Source organism: Sebastes umbrosus, chromosome 1 (genome assembly GCF_015220745.1).
Source record: "Sebastes umbrosus isolate fSebUmb1 chromosome 1, fSebUmb1.pri, whole genome shotgun sequence".
NCBI classification, from domain to species: Eukaryota; Metazoa; Chordata; class Actinopteri; order Perciformes; family Sebastidae; genus Sebastes; species Sebastes umbrosus.
The window spans coordinates 24,891,647-24,905,892 of record NC_051269.1 but is presented as its reverse complement, the minus strand read 5'-3'; the positions used below and the strand labels follow the sequence as shown (position 1 = coordinate 24,905,892).

General features: G+C 39.6%; 1 protein-coding gene across 2 annotated transcripts in view; it reads right to left on the bottom strand.

Annotated features, from left to right (window-relative positions):
- Nucleotides 1-14,246, bottom strand: part of LOC119485726 (metabotropic glutamate receptor 7) — a 334,706-nt gene that overhangs the window by 13,185 nt on the left and 307,275 nt on the right. For both annotated transcript variants that reach the window (XM_037765486.1, XM_037765478.1), the window contains exon 9: nucleotides 196-442. In XM_037765486.1, coding sequence (XP_037621414.1) covers nucleotides 196-442 — 247 coding nt within the window. The remainder of the gene's footprint in view (nucleotides 1-195; nucleotides 443-14,246) is intronic.

The window sequence follows — 14,246 nt, the reverse complement described above, 5'->3', positions numbered from 1 at the left end:
TTGGATGAGTAAAATAATAACATGCTTTATTACGTTTCAATTGATTTCAGCTCCACTTTTACAGCTCATTTAACACAGTCTATATGTAACTGCAGAGTTAATATACAGTGTTTTAGACTCATTTCATTTAGTTTTCAAATTCCTAATGAAGATCCCAGTTTTGAATGACATGACATTGAGCAGATGTGGACTTACTGTTGGGGTCGACGTTCTCACAAAGCTCCGTCTTAGCCTCTCCGTTGGGTCTGTCGCTGGCCTTGTGGGAGAGTCGGGATGACATGGTGGCGGCTGTGGCGACGGCTTTGAAGGAACGTTTCCTCTTCTGCACGTTGAGCTCCGGGTGGAAGATGATGACATAGACTTTGGGCATGTAGAGCATCCCGAGGGCCACGGACGCACTCAGGTTCATGGAGATGGTCAGTGTGGTCGTCTGGATGTACAGCTGGGGGGGAACAAAGAAATTAAATCTGTTATATTAACATAACATAAAAAGGTCATAGTGTTTCTGTATAGTTTAGTGTGTAGACAACACTAATGCTGAAACACTACAGATGTATACCACCATCAGTGAAAGTATCCTCACTTCACCTGCGACAGTTTGGTACGGCAGCCTGGACACTAGGGCTGGGTATCGTACTCGATACCTTTAAGTTATCAACCAAAATAACCCAGTACCAATTGGTATCGAAACTTCTCCAGTCAAACGATACCTGCATTCCATACTTGTTGTACCCAGATCTACAAAAAAGTAATTATTTGTATGGTTTTGCTGGCAGCCAATCACCACAAGCATTCTTTGATTTAATGTAATGTGTGATTGACGGGTTTCTTGTATAGATACATTACTAGATGCATGCCCATTCAGGGGGCAAAACCGCCTTGGTAGTCGTTGTAATCAACGCAAATATCACATTGTTTGTACATTCTTGTTGACTGTACTAGACCGCTGCAGAGTCCGACCACCAGGTAACCATTATCACATGACGTATTTGTATGAGATTTGTTAAATATTATCACCTGTCATAAAATGGGTGACGTTAGATCAGACATAAGTGTGATTTGACTTGGAGGACCAGGGACTGTTTGGTTGACACTCTGGTCGCAGTTTAAGTTACGTGAGTCCCTCTTGATGGCCACCACTTTTTCCCTAGTGACTCCTCAACAGGTATAACGTCAATATAAAACTGGAGTCTTGGATTTTGGTGTTGTTATTGGTACAACCAGTCACACTGCAGCTCTTTGTATGTTGGGCAGGTGAACATTAACATAGACCCCTGACAGCTGTCTATGAGATAACATGCTGCTCATTTTTAACTAACGTTAGCAGTTAGCCCTCAGTCGGAAACGTAACAAAAGTCAATACAATATGTCCGATTAAAATTTAACCGAACATTAGCTAACGTTAGCTTCCACAGCTGCTTGTTGTTGTGACCGCGGGGGAGGAGGAGCGGCTGCCCCGTTAGACTACCAGATGTTTGCCCTTCAAATGTTACGGGATAATAATAATTATTATCATAACTTTATTTATAGAGAACATTTCATACAAGAGATGTATTTCAAAGGACTTTACAAAAGAAATTAAAATGAAAACACATTCAAACAAGGGCAAATATAGATATAGATATTCTATAATAGACAATAAAAACACAGTACATGCTATAATATACAGTATAAGTGACCATTAAGTATAATAAAAATTGTGTTTTATGTTTTATATGACGCTTATGTTATGTTATGTTCTACGTCTTTTTTATTTATATTCTATGATGAAATGAGTTTGTATCTTGGAGAACAAAGTACATGTATTGATTAAATGAATCAATAAATAAAAGGTTAAAAAAGGAGTTATGATAAAGTTGATTTTAGAAACAGAAACAGGTTGAAGTATTCCTACTACAGTACATTGGCAGATTTTTTTTTTTTCAAATAAAACCTCAGACTCAGACTCAATTTCAGAAATTCAAAAATCAATGTAGTTGAGCAGAAGTACTGTATAAAGTATTTATTTCTTTAAAGATCCAGGATGAATCCACAAAGGAAAATCAAACTCTGCCTCATCATTTCTAGTCCTCGCATCGTAATACATGCAGCTCTTCATTGTTTAGTAATATGGTAATTATCATTTATTGTGTCATATGTTATGACACAGTACTGTGTACTGTGAGTTTTTTTCTCCCACGCTGTACTGAAAACTAAATCTACCTACTCTAGTCACATGGCTATTAAAGTTAAGTGAAGTGATATTGAGGCTAAACTAGTACATGCTCATATCTGACTGCTACTACAGAATAAACACACACACACACACACACACACACATCAGATGTTTATAACTAGGTGCACCAGATTAACAGGATCATCAATCCTCTGCCTTCTTTCCAATTTATGTTTTATTCCTGAAAAGTATTACTATGCAAACACTGTCGTGTCACATCAATTACAATAAGATGTGTTGTTTTACGAGCTGAGATTAGAATTATGACCGAAACAGCGTTGGATTAATGCGATCATATAACCTGCTTCACCAAACTATTATTTTCATCGTCATCGTACTAATAAAAACACCATCTGCCTCTGCTGTTCACCGTGCCACTCTGCAACATCCAGACAACATGATATCCTCAAGAAGCGATTTTTAATTTGTTGAGCTGCTGTCATCATGCCTCACTGTGATTGGCTCGGTTGTTTCAGAGTGATAAGAGCAGTGATGTGATTGGCTGAGAGTGTATTTATTAACACTCTCTGATCCATCTTCACTTTCACCCAGTCCTTTCAACCCGTTCTCATTCCCAACTCGTCAAATACCGCCGTTTGATAAGTGTCTCTCGGTATCGGAAACCGACGCACAGAAGCAAGCTTTAGCAACAGCATGTGACAAAACAGGCTTTCAACTTACTCCAATGTAAACCCACCCCTTGCGTTATTCGACGGTCGGAGTAAGTGACGTAGTATTCATGGCGTGAGAGTCCGTTCAGGGCAGCCAGGAGTGATGGTGGATGAGACAAACAAACACAAGACTTTCAACCAGGAGATCGGTGTTTGTGTCTCATGTGAAACTCAAAGTAATGACCTATTTTCGCATTAGTCTTTAGTCACATGACTGGTCGGTATCGTCAGTCCTGTGAATCACGTGAGTCGTTATTCACATGAGCCCTTAGTATTGTCAGTCACGTAAGTCACGAGTCGCAAGCCACATGAGTCACTTGTCACGTGAGTCGCTTATCACGTGAGTCGTTAGTACGTCAGTCCTGTGAGCTGTTAGTCATGTGAGCCGTTAGGCACGTAACCCGTGCGTCGGTCTCCGATGCTGAGGGGCACTGACCAATTTGATGGGTTTGGCATGAGAATGTGTTGGATTGGCTCGGGTGTTTCAGAGCGATGAGGCCAGTGATGTGATTGTCTGAGAGTATATTTATGAATCCCTCTGATCCATCTTCACTTTCACCCAGTCCGCTAACACTTTGTTGTCCTGCATCTACATGAACCAAAACAGCAGGTGGACACCGTCAGTGCACTCATTAAGTAATAAAATATGGCCATAAATAAATCAATAAAACCAAACAGGTGATTTTAAGCTTTTTAGGATGCTTCTTCTGCAGAAAAATTAGTGCTCTCAAAAAATGGATCAACCGATGTCAGTATTTAGCCATGTTTGTGAACAACACAATAGAAACGGACTGTTATCCTCTCTGCATTAAAGACCTATTTTAACTAACTCCATCTGTTTTTTGGTCAATAAAAGCGCCTGGCTGACCCGGGAAACATTGCAGTAATAATCCCGGACAGAGATTTGTTTGACAACCAAACTCTTGACACTTTTTATGAGCTGATGAAGGATTGTTTTTTTATGATCCTGTGTGTTCCCGACCCTCACCTACAGCAGGGAACAGAAGCAGACAGCTGGGGCACGGCGTAAATGTTTTATGGGCTGTGTATATTGCAGCTGCATCCGAAGCCGTGGCCCTCTGAACCCAATATCGGCCTGGGATGAATGCATAAAGAGGCTCGGGCCGTGCTGTAGTGTAATGGGCTTCCCAGAGTGGGTTTCACAGAGTTCAGTCTCACTGTCTTTATGTGTTATGGCCCTGCTGTCACAGTCTGATGAATGCCATTTACAGTGAGAAGTCCCAGGCCGACTTACAGGAGGTTCAGAGGGAACCGATGTGGGAGTTAAGATAGCAGCAGTGGTGTCTAGACGGGATTAAACCAGCAGAAAGGATCAGATGTTTTCTCTCTTCGTGTCTGTAGATGTTTTGGTAAATGTGTTAATTAAAAGACTTTGTTACAGAAAACGAACACAGTGCTGCCTGGAGAAACAGCAGGAGTAACTAAACTAAATACTCTGTATTTCACACGTGTGTACTGGAAGAATGTAGGCTCCAAGTACAGCTAAGTACAATTTTGAGGTACTTGTGCTTTATTTGTAAGTAGTATTTCCATTGTATTCTTCTTTATACTTCTACTTGAGAGGGAAATACTGGAACTCATGTCCTGGAATTTTGGGTGCCAGTTATCGACCACTCTTTTCTCAATTGTGCAATCTCCAGGAAGTTCCACATGTGTTTGGTGAAACTTGTTGGAATTCATAGCCCACTGCCGTATTTTGGTTTTGTTGTTTTTTCTTTGGTTCCATGGTGGAGAGGAGGTTGTGTTGCTCTGGCTCTATCTATTTGGTGTGGAGAGGAGGTTGTGTTGCTCTGGCTCTATCTATTTGGTGTGGAGAGGAGGTTGTGTTGCTCTGGCTTTATCTATTTGGCGTGGAGAGGAGGTCGTGTTGCTCTGGCTCTATCTGTTTGGCGACGCCGGGAAGCTGCTTGACATCCTCCTGGATCCACTTTCTCACATATGTTCACATGTATTCAATTTGTCATATGGATTGTCTATGTTGTATTTTCATTATGTTGTTACTCTGTGCACACGACATCTACGGCACATCTGTCCATCCTGGAAGGGGGATCCCTCCTCTGTTACACTTCCTGAGGTTTCTTCCATCTTTTTCTTTTTTCCCTGATGAAAGTTTTTTTTTGGGGAGTTTTTCCTTATCCGATCAGAGGGTCGTACTGTAAAAGATAGAGGACGACACCCTCTATCTTTTACAGTATGACCCTCTGTGAACATAGATCCTGTACAGATATAAAGCCCCGTGAGGCAAATTTGTGATTTGTGATTTTGGCCTATACAAATAAAATTGACCCAACTTGATTTAACTATATGTAGATACACACACGCACACTTTTGACTGGAAGCAGAGTGTCTTGTATCTCCCATCAGTTCTCAGCAGCACAATAAACACTATGAACACAGCAGCTGTTTGTCTGTCTGATATAAATCAGTGTGATGAGACAACAGCACGATGATAAGATGACTTGTCAGATACAGAAACACATCACCTCAGGATTCAATTAATCATATCACATCTTTTTATAATTTGTGTCTTTGTACGTCTGCATTTTACTGTGTGAGTCTGCTGGTTTCTGACGGTGCATGTATGTTCAAAGTTTTCAGTAAATGTTAACTAGATTGGGGAGAGCAAGCAGGATGTGAAGATAAGGAGATTGAAAAATGGAAAGTGAAGAGGAAGCAAGAGGCTGTAATCAGGAGTCTCCTTCCCTCCATCATGTCAGACAGAAGAGGCCTGACGCAGCACGTTGCAGGATCTGAGGGGGGAAAACAAACCTAATCTCATTGTTTCCTTGTTATCGGACGATAAAGGCTACGTGAGATTGTAGATGAAGCTGAGAGCTGGACCACAGGCAAGGTTAAGTGGATCATTTATCTTGTCAGCCTCCTCCTGTGAGTTACTCAGGTCCTTATCAAAAAACACAGACGAGGACGACTGGGCTGTAATTATTAGATTAAATAACATGCTCTTTCCTGGAAGAAGACAGGATTAATTCCATGGATTAAATAAAAAAGTACATCTACTCAAGTACTGTATTTTCATTTACTGAAAACGGTCTCAATGTAATACTGATGCCTCTATATGACCTTTATCAGTAAACGAGACCAACAGTGAGAAGATCGGCTATTTCTATATAGTTATTCATAATGCTCATCGGTGCCACCAGTTCGGATTCTGAAAAAATCATGCAGGTTCACCAGAAACCCAGCGGGGCCTCCAGCAGCAATCAGTGCACTGCAAACAGACCCAGACAGTGGTGCTAGAATAAGTTTTGAAGTGGGGGCCCAGCTTTGGATGACGTAATACAATGACTTTGAGAGACTGTGGTGGATGACCTCAGACCCTCTAGGTGGGTTCGGGGGCATGCTCCCCCAGAAGAGAATTTTGAAGATATTAAAGTTAAATGCATCAATCTGGATCACTTTCAAAGCAAAATTACGAGTCTAGATCTCTGAAGAACTTGGTGCTCTTGTAAACAATTTAATCATAAGGTGGTTATGAATGCTAATGGCAAAAAGTCACCCAGCATAAGCTTGGTAAACGAGACGCTGCAGACCCCTCACACTGAGTACAGTCCAACCCGGTTGACAGTTGTGCCGGGAACCCCGTCCCTCCCCAACGGGAGAGAGGGCGCACTGCTCAGCGAGAACTCAATGGTCCCGGGCAGCGGTGAGGTCCGGGTGAGGGTTGCTGTAAAACTGGCCTTTCCAAGCAGAGCTCGGCCGCAACGAGGGCCAGTCCACCAGTTGAGAAGTGTAAAAATATTTCCGGTTCATTATGAAACTGTAATGGGTCCCTTGACCTCTGACCTCAAGATATGTGAATGCAAATGGGTTCTATGGGTACCAACAAGTCTCCCCTTTACAGACATGCCCACTTTATGATAATCACATGCAGTTTGGGGCAAGTCATAGTCAAGTCAACATACTGACACACTGACAGCTGTTGTTGCCTGTTGGACTTGAGTTTGCCATGTTATGATTTGAACATACTTCTCATACTAAATGCAGAACCTGTGAGGGTTTCTGGACAATATTTGTCATTTTTTTGTGTTGTTAATTGGCTTCCAACACTATAAAGCACTTTTGCCCACTCCCATGTTGTTAAGAGTATTAAATACTCACAAATACTCCACTATTTTAATCATTTGAAAGCCTTAATAATCATTCAGTGTGACTATTTATTCATATCTTACACTGAACTGTCATTTCTAATCTTTTGTTTCTTCGTGCCTTTTATGTCTAATATAATCACTTTGAATTGTCTTGTTATTGAAAGGTGCTGTACAAATAAACTTCCCTTCTGTTGTGTAAATGAGTGCAAATTATTGTTAATAATTGTGAGATACAAATGATCCCGCTCATTCAAATTAAAGTAACAAACACTTCTTATTATGACGTTAATGAGTTCCTCTCAGGACCACAGACACTGAGTGACTTCCCTGAACGAAACTCTCAATTAAAACAACAATAAAAGATATTACATTTGAATCATTTGTTCCGTCAGAATCAGGACTTGAATATAATCCATGTCACAGAGAATGATATCTGTTTCACAGAACAGCAGTCAGAGCTGCCATCCTCTTTCATTAATATATTCCACATGTATCCTGCTTATTCCTGCAGACAGCTCGTCTCTGATGAGGACCATCTCATTCAAGTTGATTCCAACAGCACATCTCACATTCAAGTTCAGACTGAAACCATAACTAATCTTTATTAATCACTTACAGCTCTGCGGTTCTTCAGTAAATAAATCCAGTTGGAGGAAGTCATTACAGTGTCCTTCAATGAATCAATAGGATTCTGACTAAGTTGTAAAATAAGAGACTATGACACACGTACTGCATAATCCACAGTGGGATGACAACAAAGACGATGAGACATCACAAACTTACAAAATCCAACCTTGAAGTGGATCGAGGAGTTCAATGTGGAGCTCTGGTTTCCCTTCAGTATTACTGTAAATTAGCAAACCATAGCATGGAACTGGATACTAAAATGTATCTTAAACTTAAACCTGTACATACTGTACTGATTGTTATGGACACAACACTGACATACCTTTCACATTGATATGTTGAGGTTAACAAACAGCTGCTTATTTTCACATCCAGCAGTTCCAGAGCAACATTATGATTCGTTAGATCTACATCTGCTGCTTACACAACGTGGGCGTGAAAATGACAACCGTGACGGTCTGAAACTAGCAATGACTGTTGTGCTGTGTGCCGCTTTGCCAATGCCAATGAAGAATGGGCCCTTTGTGTTTGTGTCCACCTGATGAGTGTGACGCTTGGCCACACTGCCCGTGTGAGCAGCGCGTGACGGCTGCCTCGCTGAATTGCTGCGTGTTTCACGCGTGTGGCGTCCACACTGGCAGTGTTTCTGCTGCTGTGCTGCTGCTGTCAGCCCTTTCTTTCTACATTGAGTTTGCCTTTCATAATGGCCATTTCATTTCATTATAAATCTAATTTATATTTATTTTAGACAGAAAAAGGTTAAGAACAGTGTGGTAATTTGTAAATAATAGTAATAATCCACAATTAAAACCCTGTTCTTTATTCATTCATGGAGCCGTGCAAGTCACTGCATTTTCTACAACACTCTCCTGTAAATATTTCAGAATAAAAGCCTTGTGTTGACAAATGAAGGATTTCTGTCCACAGAAAAAAAATGCGAGAGCACTTTTATTTTGAAAAGGAAGCAGGAATTGTTGTTTTACAAATAAATCTTTACTTTTTTTCATGTCTGTGACATATTCTACAGATATCTAGACATTGAAACTGTAGCAATCTAGCTGGTATGATGTCAATATACAGTCAATAGATCACTTTCACTGGCTGTTGTTGCTGTAAACTGCGCGGCTCGCTGTAAAAATAGGCGAGACTTCGAATCTTCAGAAGAGATGCAGCTGACACGCAGCCGATTTCCTGAGAGAAATATCTGCCTCATCCAGCTCCACACCTCAGTAGAACATCTTTGATCCCATTTCAAAAAGGTTTAACACATTTTTATCAGCTAACTGTTGCTAAAATCTGCCTCTTTTAGCTCTGTTATTGGTCTCCACCAACTCCTGAGGGAAATGTCTCTTTAGCTGCTAAATGCTCCACAATGTTCACCAGCTAGTCTCTAACTGTGTCTGTCTGCTGGTTGCTGATGTGCAGATAGTTTACAGTGGCTTTTTACAGCTTTTTCTACGAGACCTGTCTCATTTCTCACCTGTCTGTCTCACTGTGGACAAACGTCTCAAGACTCTCATAATGTGGACACATGTTGTTTTGCTGCTTTGTCGACAGCTTTAAGATCACCTCTGTTGTTTGGTTTATGTTGCATTAAAAGAGAGAACACTGACGTGACACAAACAAAGCCAAGCAAAGCCTCATCCAGCTGCACACCTCAGTAAAACATCTTTGATCCCATTTCAAAGAAGCCAAACACATTTTTATCAGCCAACTGTTGCTAAAATCACAGTTTGTACATAACTCACATCGTCAAAGGCTTTCATATCATGTCTCATCTTTTGTGTTTGAAGAGTTTGTGTGTCAAACTGTCTCAGCGGGGAGCCGCGGCGTGGGCGCAAACAAAGTCCATTAATTAGCCTTCCCTGGGATCTCTAAACAGGGGGGAGGACTCATTATGACTCTGCTCTGGAGCGGTGACAGATACCATTCAGTGTGGGAGGAGAAAACACTGCAGCATGCTGGGAAAGTGGGCCAAACTTGTTGTTCATGATAACTCGCCAACAACAGTTACACATTCTTCTTCTGTTCTGTCCACTTTTAGCTGCTGTCAAAATAAACTAATTAGAGATAACTTGTGACAATCTATTTTGTTTTAAAACGTAATTATTCAATTATTTGTCTTTGGCAATATTGTAACTTTAAGAGGAAGGAATAGCAGCAGTAGGTTTAGATCCACTTTTCTCTCGTTTATTTCAGCTCATCAGACTGGATGTTGGTGCTTGTGTGTCCCTGTGCAGTACGGACATTTGTAACCTACTGAACATGTGTGCTTGTTAGCTTCTAAGGTAACAGGAATATGTATACTAACTGCCTAGCTATAGGCCAATTAGGAAACTAATTGGACAGGCATCTGACTTATAAAAATAAATATATATATATAAAAATATATATATATATATATTTCCATTTCATTTCAACAACATGGATGAAAACAAGTCAGGCATAAATTAGGGCTGTCAATTCAACGCAATAATAAAAAAATAATGCTAAATTGTTTTAATGCCACAAATTCCTTAAACACATTGAGGCAACTTGTGATTTTTTTATTTTTTATGTTGTAGTGGACTCAGTTTTAAAGCTAGAATAAAGATACTGGTATCATATGAAACTTAAGATTCCATAGAAAACCTAGGAATCCATTGGTATCAACCATGTCATACTGGCTTGTTGCGAAGGAGGTTAAATAACGCTTCAAATTTACGCTAAATTTTGGTGATGAAAAACTTTCATGGTCATTTCCAAAGGGGTCCCTTGACCTCTGACCTTAAGATATGTGAATAAAAATGGGTTCGATGGGTACCCACGAGTCTCCCCTTTACAGTCATGCCCACGTTACGATAATCCCATGCAGTTTTGGGCAAGTCGCAGTCAAGTCAGTACACTGACACACTGACAGCTGTTGTTGCGTGTTGGGCTGCAGTTTACCATGTTGTGATTTGAGCATATTTCTTATGCTAAATGCAGTAGGGTTTCTGGATAATATTTGTCATTGTTCTGTGTTGTTAATTCATTGCCAATAATAAATATATATATATGTTTGCATAAAGAAGCATATTTGTCCACTCCCATGCTGATAAGAGTATTAAATACTATCTCCCTTTAAGGTACATTTTGAACAGATAAAAAATCTGTGATTAATTTGCGATTTATCGCGATTAACTACGGACAATCATGCGATTAATTGTGATTGAATATTTTAATCGATTGACAGACCAATTGCAGGTATTTGATTGTAATGTACACAGAATAAGTTAAATTAATTAATAAGTACCTGTTCTCTCTAGTCAAGTTTCATCCAAACGTAGCGCAGATTTTAACCAGAAAATCATGAAAATGAAACATGACTGAATGCTCGTTTCCATCCACTACTGTTGTGTGAATATTAGTTTAACCTATATAAACAGCTGATGGAGCTAATTCTCCAGTCAGTGCCATTAAACCACCGCAGACGAAGAAGAGGACACAATGAGATGAGGTGATTAAAAGAGCTATAGTTGAAGCTCAAACTATGGAGAACCATGTGGAGAACATGATCTGTTTCTGCTTTTATCTATACACAACAGCTTTTACACTTCAGACAGATGAACGTTTCCACTCTGGTATTTTATGCCCATATTGAAAATGTCCATAAAAACAGATGGAAACAGACTTTATGTGTCACTGCAGGACTGACTGTAAAATTAACTGATCGAGGAAACAGCAAATAAAACTCAACAACGTGAACACTTGCTGATCACATCTGTTTCCTGTCAGAGAAGAAACTCACATTTTTACATCCAAATATATCAATCTAGTGATCTACTGTTCTTTTTTTATTTCATTTTCCTATTTTATATATATTTCATTTTTTTTTAATTATGAGTGGTTTTGTTATTAATATGAGTCAGATTTTTTTTTTTCACCGAGATGTGATCTTAGTACCTTGTCAGCAAGTACAACAGCAGAATGTGCCTTAATTACTTTATATTCAAAGTGCCTTTATCTGTTGTTTTAAGATTTGCCCTTGTTTTTTTGTGCACCTTTTATGTGCGTATGTTTTTTATGTTATGTGAAAAATTTCAATAAACATATTTGTCAAAAAGAAAGTATCAAACTGAAATATTGAATGAGCTTAACTTTTTTTTTATTATAATGATTGCTGACGTTTATTTATATATTTTGTTACTGTGAAGTTTACAGATAGTCTAGGTTATTTGTATTTCTCTTTTTGTCTTAAACAGGTCTAATTTGCATTGTTCTGGAATTTATTTTTGTTCAATTAGAAATGAATAAGGCATAATATTATAAAAAATTCACAACTGAGCCATCAGTAAACTATACTTATTCTTATTCATAACGTTGTCTGGAGTTAGTTATTGATAAATAATAATAATAATAATAATAAGTGAATATGGTGCTGCACAGTTTTATTCCAGAGTAAATTTTTTAAAATTATTTCCATCCCATCGGCGTGGGCTGAATCTGCTCGCAGGAGGACACCGTGTCATTTTATGAGAGCAATAGGAGGAACACAGCATTTGGCCCAATATGGAGGCAAACAATCTACAGTAACAACAATGATGTAACAAAACAATATCAGGGCAGCGGGGGGCGTAATGATGTGTCTGCTCAGCTGGATGTCTGAAATATATACGGAACATATAACAAAGAGAAGAGACTAAATATCTCATCGACCTGCCAGAGAAAACACTGTTAATTTGGCTTCCAGAGAAAAACTACATTCAACAACTAACAATGTGTGATTTAGAAAATGTCCGCTCACATTATCTTTTCTGTTATCATTCAAAACCATTCAATATAGATGAATGGATATAGAGAAATACAAGGTGATGTGGAAAAAGATATGAAACAGAAGGCAAATGTTAAGGAAATAATATTTAAAACTTTAAAAGGGTAAAAGAATGAAGCCATGAACAGGGAGGAAAAAATACATATAAGAAAAGGAGGATGAAAAGAGGTGTGTGACAAAGAGAGTGAAACAAAAACAAAAGAAGGGAGAAGAATACAGGGATGTTTGCTTTAAGATGTGGCCACACCAACATTTATGAAATATTGCTCATCACATTTAACAACACAGTCTTTAATCTATTTGATACACAAATGTCCAGGAAAAGGTAACACGTGTCAATTTCCGCTTTAGTCTGTTCAAAATAAACCTTCTTAGATTGCGGTTTGGGTTAAAGTGTTACCATCAGTAAGATTTTGGACCCAAATGCAGACACAGACAGCGGAGTTGCAGTGGAACAAAAAGGCTTTTATTGCCAAAAGCAGGAATTGTAAACAGGAAAAAAACATTAGTTGTCGAGCAAAGATCAAAAAGACTAGGAACAAGATATCTCAGAAATATTGCTGAGCAGCCGAGGCGAAACTACCACTTGGGTTGAGTCAACGATCTGGCGATGAGTGACTGGAGAACCGGGCTATTTGAACTGGAGTTAATGATCTGATTGGAAGCAGCCGTGCATGATTTGATCAGGTGGGTTGATTGCCTCAGAGCGCGGCAGAAGCAGAGCCTGCAGAGGAGGAGATCCTCACACACACAAACAGCCAGACAGCCTAGACAGACAGGGAATAGGGAAACAGGGAAAAAGGGAATAGACACACTAGGAAGGCTGATGGCCCGGATGTGACCGTAACATAAAGTAACAACGGAAATGCTGTAACTTCAGTACGAACGTTACGTGACAAATAAATCAACTCTGACTTCTAGTTTCACACGGACACCGGCCTCCTGGGTGAAAGTCCTGTGTTTTTTGACTCACCCATCCACCTTGACCTCCTCCCTACGCAGCGTTCGCTGCTCTCTGTACTTCCCAGTTCACAATTATGTGGATTACAGACAAATTGAGTTTGTACTGATTGATTGATTTTGTGCGGGTGGGTGGGTACTCTCGTACTTAAGTTACAGCACTTCTGGTGTTATTTTAACCCTTTTCCTAAGCCTAACTAAGTAGTTTGTTGCCTAAGCCTAACCAAGTCGATCTTTTCCTAAACCTAACTAAGTAGTTTGTTGCCTAAGCCTAATCAAGTCGATCTTTTCCTAAACCTAACTAAGTAGTTTGTTGCCTAAGCCTAACCAAGTCGATCTTTTCCTAAACCTAACTAAGTAGTTTGTTGCCTAAGCCTAACCAAGTCGATCTTTTCTTGAACCTAACCAAGTTATTTGTTGCCTAAGCCTAAGTAGTTTTATTTTGAAAAGACTGGAGCAGAAATTGACACATGCGTCACATGTTGCTGGACATTCATCGGAAAACGCACAAAAAATAAGTTGTTGAAAGTCGTGCTGAGCATCACGAAAAAAAAGGGAAATTCGTGTCTATGTACACGAATCAAATAGATTAAATTTGTGTCCATTTCATGAACCAAGACTGTGTTGGTATATTGGTGTCGATGTCTCTGGATGTTCTCTGCTGCCCCCGTTCTATTTGAAAGGAGAGATAATGAGGATTATCTGCTCTATTTGTTCATCTCGTGTAGAGTCGGTATTGATCTAAATGCACCAGCCTCTCTCTCTGTATGATTTGAGTAAAGGCTCGAGCCACCATTAGGATATTGGAGCTGCAGCAGAGGGTTTGCATGAAGCCGTGCATGGTTCTATTA